The 7,111-nt window shown below is 39.9% G+C and overlaps 1 protein-coding gene across 1 annotated transcript in view; it reads right to left on the bottom strand.

Annotated features, from left to right (window-relative positions):
• The window catches only part of CEBPZ (CCAAT enhancer binding protein zeta), a 23,140-nt gene that overhangs the window by 14,463 nt on the left and 1,566 nt on the right, over window positions 1–7,111 (bottom strand). The window contains exons 2-3 of the mRNA XM_077764271.1: window positions 3,974–5,472; window positions 264–495 (exon numbers count right to left, since the gene is read on the bottom strand). Coding sequence (XP_077620397.1) covers window positions 264–495; window positions 3,974–5,472 — 1,731 coding nt within the window. The remainder of the gene's footprint in view (window positions 1–263; window positions 496–3,973; window positions 5,473–7,111) is intronic.

Below are 7,111 nucleotides of genomic sequence, written 5' to 3'. Positions count from 1 at the left end.
TAGGTGCCAATACGTCCTTTTCACAACTAAGGAAACAGGTTTAAGAGACCTACTTGCTTAGTTTAGTACAGTTTATTATGAGTAAAGAGATCAAGCAACATGCCCACCTAGTAAACTGTACACCTGGGACTAAAATCCAGGTCTGTCCAAATCCATGACTCACAGTTGTTCATGCTCCAGAGAAGTAAGTTATTGAAGCAAAGAAGAAAAATGCGAATATATTTCAGAACCCACTCTATTTAAAAAGCGGTTGTAAAATGTACCGGATGATCATCTAGTTGACTTCTTAAACCTGGTTTTGCTTTAAGGATCTCTGACACAAGATACAAAGCTCCACATATGAACGGTGGCATCTGTTCACAGGTAACTTGGAGTAACCTCTTCACAAAAGCCTTGACCCTGCGCAACACGATGTCCGCCTTCAGAGACTTGTAGACAAGATTAAGAAACATGGCTTGCTTAGAACACAACAGCAACCCTGGATCCAACATCTTCCTATAAAACAAAAACAAGATCAAATGTTCATTCATAACATATCTCCACAAGCAGCAGTAGAGGCAACTGCTAACCTCATCTTAGTTATGGATAACCTTCCTGTTTTATTTTACAGGAGACCACTTCTGCCCTCAGATATAAAATGGTAAAATGTTATTGAGTGACCAAAACAGAAAGAATGAGGATCTTGGGGGTGTCTGGGGGAGGGGGGAGGAGTTATCACAGGAAAAAGAGACTTCCTGTGGTTTCTTTTCCAGGTAGTTCTCCATTCTCTAGGATAAAAACATAATTTTTATATAAATACAAAACCACACATGAAAGGCTAATCCAAAACCAAATAATGAAAACTGACTTAAGAAAGCAGTGGACTAGACCAGGGCTCTTATCCTTATATTCCTACTTCCTAGCTGGGGCCCAGAGGCAGCCTCCACATATTTCTAAAGAACACACATGTAGAGTAGAAAACTGAACATGGTAATTTAAAATGTTTCTCTTTTTTTTTTTTTAATGTTTATTTATTTCTAGGAGAGAGAGAGAGAGAGACAGCGTGAGCAGGGGAGGGTCAGAGAGACAGGGAGTCACAGACTCTGAAACAGGCTCCAGGCTCTGAGCTGGCAGTCAGCACAGAGCCCGACGCGGGGCCCAAATCCACGAACCGCGAGATCATGACCTAAGCAAAAGTCGGACGCTTAACCGACTAAGCCACCCAGGTGCCCCTAAAATGTTTCTCTTTATCCTAGTTGCTGAACCCTAGAGATGCTCCAACTGCTCCTGCCCTCCAGACATTAGGGTATGCAGAACTAGCACAATCCTTGTTACATGCTCATGTGCAATATTCTTATTCTAAGCACTTCTATCACCTTTTTTCCATTAATACTAGAAATGGAAATATTTGATCTTGTGAAACATCTTCATACTGCTCTGCATACCCAGTTTCCCCCATTTGTCAGTTCTGGAATTCTGGTGATATTCTGAGATCTCCTATATCATTTAATCTTTGATACTCGATTTTCTCTCTTCACATTTAACATTTTCAATATTTCCATCCATTTTGTGACTCATTTTTTAAAACATCTGAGAGTTTAGATAGGTGTGTCCCCACCATTTGACAGAGAACATGCTCTGGAAGTTTTTGATAAGTCGTATTTTCGTACATCAAATCGTTTATTTCCTTTATCCTTCAAATAATATTAGGGAACTTTTGCTTATAGGGAATTTTGCTTAAATGAAATACTATAAGAAGGCTTAGATGCCCTTTGAGGAGATCCATCTTTGAGAGCTGCTGGCAAGCAATTTAAAGAATTTAAGAATGTACTCCTCAGATATTAGACTTGTGTTAAACACTGAGATATTAAATGGCTATTAGAAAAATGTTTCCAGTAGATTCCAAACATTGTCCAAAAGGTTCTTATGACCATCAGTTTACCAAAAAACACCCCTAAGACCCCGAAACCTCTACATTTTCACTCCTGGAACTCTTTCCAAAGTAAAGAAGTTTTTATTACTTAAAAAACTAGACTCTTCAGAGTTATGGATAGGACTCTGAGATTTTCTTGTTTACCAGTGCAATCAGTACCGTGAAACATTATGAACTCCCAGAGCCTGCAGATCAGGATTTGCCATCTCAGTTGGCTTTGTCATGTCTGTGTCATTTTGCACAAATTACTGTACCTCACGGACCGGAGAGATGTTAAGAGGAATAAATTAAAGAAAATTCATGTAACATTAATAACAAAAGCAGCCAATACTTATAGAGCACTTACTGTACATGAGGCATTAAACACTTAACATATATGTGAAGATTACATGGGTTAACATATACATTAAATCTAAAGAACATCCCAGTTCTGTCATTTTTTAGCTATGTAACTTGGGAAGTTTCAGAACAATTAGCCCTACAGGATAGGTGCACTCCTTTCCGTCGTACAAACTGGGCCACAGTAAAATGGATCAATCATGTTTATCAATAGGGTTTTAAAGAGGATTAAGTAATTTGTCCAAAGTATGCAGCAAACTAATGGCTAGGACTCAAATCCAGGCACTGGGGCTTAAGTTCAAGATATTAATCAGCACATTCTATTTCTCGTAAGATACACGTATGTAAATTGTTAAAATGAATTAGAAAGGAATATAGGGGTGTCTGGGTGGCTCAGTTGGCTAAGCATCCGACTCTTGATTTCAGCTCCGGTCATAATCCCAGGGTCGTAGGACTGAGCCATGCAGTGGGCTCCGTACTAGGTGTGGAGACTGCTTAAGATTCTGTCTTGGGGCGCCTGGGTGGCTCAGTCAGTTGAGCATCTGACTTCGGCTCAGGTCATGGTCTCACGGTTCGTTGGTTCGAGCCTGCGTTGGGCTCTGTGCTGACAGCTAGCTCAGAGCCTGGAGCCTGCTTCGGATTCTTTGTCTCCCTCTCTCTCTGACCCTCCCCTGCTCACACTGCCCCTCTCTCTCAGAAATAAATAAAACATTAAAAGAAAAAAAGATTCTGTCTCTCCTCTCCGCCCTTCTCCCCCACTCACACTTTTTCTCTAAAAAGAAAAAAAAAAGGAATATATAGCTTGTTGGTATACTTAACAGTTCCAAAGTGTTTATACATTGTTCAAAGTATCACTCCTCAATAAGTATCAGGACAACTGCAAAATTCAGTAAACAAAATCTTAATTCCAGAAAGTAAAAAATTCCAAAAATGCAACCCTCACCTTCCCTAACAGACTTTCTTATTTATCGTCTGTCTTCTCCACTATGAACATAAGCACCGATAGGGGTAGGGATTTTGTTCAGGGCTGGAGCAGTTGGAACTGGGTCCAGCATACACAGGGTACTCACAAAAACTTCCTGTTGAATGAATTACTAAATGGCTGTGTGAAGGGCGGAGGGAAGAAACATAGGGCTGAGGATGGGAGTGGGGGAGAGGGAGTGAAGGAAACTTTGATTCTAACTGGAGTTTTTTTTGTTTTTAAAGTTTATTTATTTTTGAGACAGAGAGGGTGCGCGTGTGAATTAGGGAGGGGCAGAAAGAATCCCAAGCAGGTTCCTTGTTGTCAGCACAGAGCCTGACGTGGGGCTTTATCTCAGTGAACCACAAAATCATGACCGAAGCCAAAACCAAGAGCAGGATGCTTAATGGACTGAGCCACTCGGGTGCCCCAGCAGTTCTAACTTTTTAATATATGAAAGATTTAAAACATGTAGCAAAATGTTAAAGTTGAAATATTAGGTGGTAAGATATGGATGCTTTCTTGGGGGAGGGCATTCTTCCGTATTTTCACAACTTCTCAAAACAAAAAAATGTATGCAAAACATTTAAGTTTTCTGACAAGGAAACAAAGACTTACTCAAAGTTGGTGACCAGCAAGTTGCTGATGAGGGGGGCCTAAAATCCAGTTTTCTAAGTCTCTTTTCCCACAGAGGGGCCCAGCAGGTGCTGCATATTAAATCACGTTATTATTAAATCATGTTGTTAATGGTATGTACTTACCTATATAATGCTGCATAATACCGATCTGATATTGTCTGCTGAGAATTCATTACTTGGAAAAGCAACATTAAAGCCTGTACACTGGTATTAAAATTCACAACGTGCAACACTTTAAAGAGCGTGTCAACCTGCTCCCTCACTTTGTCATCACCAGTCTGGGCATAAGGGTATGCTCTGTTCACTCCTGTTAAAAGGGCACTAAGCATTTTTGATTCAATATCTTTTTTCTTGATACAAGTCCGAAAAAAACAAAAATAAAGAGTAATTAATTTATTAGCTAATTCACTTTCTTCATGGGAAAGGACCATTTGATTTAAAAAGCAAATTGCATAATATTGAGCTTTGGGGCTGATATTTGAGCGAAAGAGCAGTCTTTCTACTTCGCCACATACAATTCCTTTCATATTCGGATGTTTAGAAAGCAGGGTCTCTAACAGATGGGAGGCTTTTGTGGCTATTCTGTTCTGAGGGTCTCCCAGTTTATTTACCAGCTGCACAAGAAGAGCCTTTTCTTCCTCTGGCTTGTTACAGAGAAGCTCATGAGCTGCCACAAGCGCTCGAGTTTTAGTGGCCACTAATGAATCATGACTTAAAGTTTCTAAGACCTGCACAAATTCAGCCACTAAATGTTTCAGCTGGTGTTCAAAATACCATAATATCAGCCTTCTATCTCTTGAGTCCTTGTTGCCGCTGGACAGCTGTTCCAGTTTGTTGAAAGGGTGCTGGCTGAAAATCCGCAGCTTCCGACTGTCTGGCAAAAGGTCTGTAATGAGTAACTCTTTGAAAGTATCCAAAGCCATGAGGCACTGCTGTTTGCTGCCCTTCTTTTTAACAAGGCTCAGCAGGGTTTCTACAAACTGCAGTGTGTGAATAGCATCATCCTGAATAAGGAGAATCATGGCTGCCATCCTGTCACCCAGCGTCCCTGATGACACAATTGCCTTCATCCAGGTAGAAGAAGCTCCCTTTTGATTATTTGTCTTATTTTTGAATAAGTTGATTTCATGCTCATACAATTTCTGAGCCAAGGTTTTGTACTTAGACACAACTTCCCGAGGCTGGGGTTCCAAAGAGTATTCATTGCTGTACTCTAGATCATACCATTTGCCTCCAGGCTTGAGCAGCAATGTTGGTCTCTCAAAAAATTCAAAGATGTCCTGTTGTTTATCTTTAATTTTTGGTGTGGCACTGTTGTTCTCACCAGAATGCTGTTCTGGCCTTTTCTTATTTTTCGCCTTACTGACTGACGTCCTTTCACTTTCTCCTGCATTTTGCTTTTTTTTATCTACTTTAGATACTCCTGCTTCGTTTTTGCTGGCATTTTCTTTTTTAGCCGGTTCATCTTCTTCAACCAGGAAAGCTTTTGCATACTTGGCCAAACTAAGATTTTGAATAAATGCTTCTAATTCACCTTGCTGAAGGTCATCAATTGCTCCTTTTTTGCCTCCATCCACCACTTCCTCATTTTCATCCAAGGTAGCCAGCATAAGGTAATCTTGCTGCATTAAAACATAAATTGAAAATAAATTACAAATCCAACAGTTTAGGTAAATCTCAAAAGTTAATTTGAAATCTATACCTTTAAAATCAATTAAATTCAATTATCATGGTATTGCCTGGGCTCCCACCCCACAACCAAATACATACTTAATGAATTAAAAATTTAAATGTGAAAAATAAAACCATAAAATAATAAGAGAATGCACATCATAATTCAAATAATTTCAGAGTAAAGAAGGCCTTTCCAAATCTGACATAAACTGCAGGCCCTAAAAGGCAAAGATGGGTATAACTGTCTTTCACAGAAAACATGCAAAACTCAAAACACAAATATGGGAAAACAATAATGGCAACCGACATCAAAGTAATTAGGCCTAATATTTAATATAAGAGTTCCTACACATCAGTGAAGGAAGTGACAACCAAAAAGATTTGCAAAGGATAAACAAATGGTTCACGGGGAAAAACATGTTGTTGTTTTTTTCCCCCCAAAGAATGACAAGATGCTCAACCTCACTGACATTAAGAAAGATCCAAATTATGGGGCACCTGGGTGGCTCAGTTGGTTGGCGATTCAGCTTTGGCTCAGATCATAATCTCACGGTTCGTGGATTTGGGCCCCTAACAGGCTCTGTGCTGATAGGTCAGAGCCCGCTTCAGATCCTCTGTCCCCCTCTCTGCCTCTACCCTGCTTGTCCGCACACTCTCTCAAAAATAAATAAAACATTAAAAGAAAAATCCAATTTAAAACCACCATGATATATCCATTTTCTCATGTCAGATGAGAAAAGTGTCAGATGAGCAAAGATAAAATTATGACAGGTGGTGTTAGGGAGAGTGCGAGAAACAGGCACTTTCCTACATGGCTGATGGAAACATAAACTAGCAATTTGCTGCCTTCAAATCAAAATACAAGACACACATCCTTCGATCTAGCAGTTCCATGTCTATCAACTTAGGTATCCATACAATGTGGGAGAGGATGTATTTTCAAGGTTATTCACTGAACCATTATTTAAAATAGCAAAAGACTGACAACCTAAATGTTCNGCGAGATCATGACCTAAGCGAAAGTCGGACGCTTAACCGACTAAGCCACCCAGGCGCCCCAACAATGATTTTTTTTTATACTTTATTGCCAAGTTGGTTTCCATATAACACCCAGTACTCATCCCAACAACTGCCCTCCTCCATGCCTGTCACCCCTTTCCCCTCCCCCCCATCAACACTCAGTTTGTAAAACAATGATTTATGCAGGCATAAAACCAATGATACAACTGCATATACTGATATGGAAAAATCTTTAAGACGGCAAGAAAAAAAAGAGACACAAAATATACAGTATGGTAACTTGTGTGTAAAAAAGAACGTGAGTGTGTGTGCGTGTGTGTGTATGTTTGCTTGGAAGATACACAAGACACATAAAAATAATTGGTTCCTGGAAGGGAGATTGCATGGCTGGAGATAAGTGAGAAAGAAGACTTTTCACTGTGTACTCCTCCTTTTTTAAAAGAACCTTTTTGTAGCATCTGAAATATCACATATTCAAAAATTAAATACAACCCAAGTATAGGGAAGACTGTGAACCTGCCCCTGTAAATTGCATTTCTCCTGCCCCCAGGTCTCCCCCCCCCCAAC

The sequence above is a fragment of the Crocuta crocuta genome, unplaced genomic scaffold (assembly GCF_008692635.1).
Source record: "Crocuta crocuta isolate KB4526 unplaced genomic scaffold, BGI_CrCroc_1.0 scaffold164, whole genome shotgun sequence".
Lineage (NCBI taxonomy): Eukaryota > Metazoa > Chordata > Mammalia > Carnivora > Hyaenidae > Crocuta > Crocuta crocuta.
The sequence above is the reverse complement of the archived record's forward strand: the minus strand, read 5'-3'. Positions and strand labels throughout refer to the sequence as shown.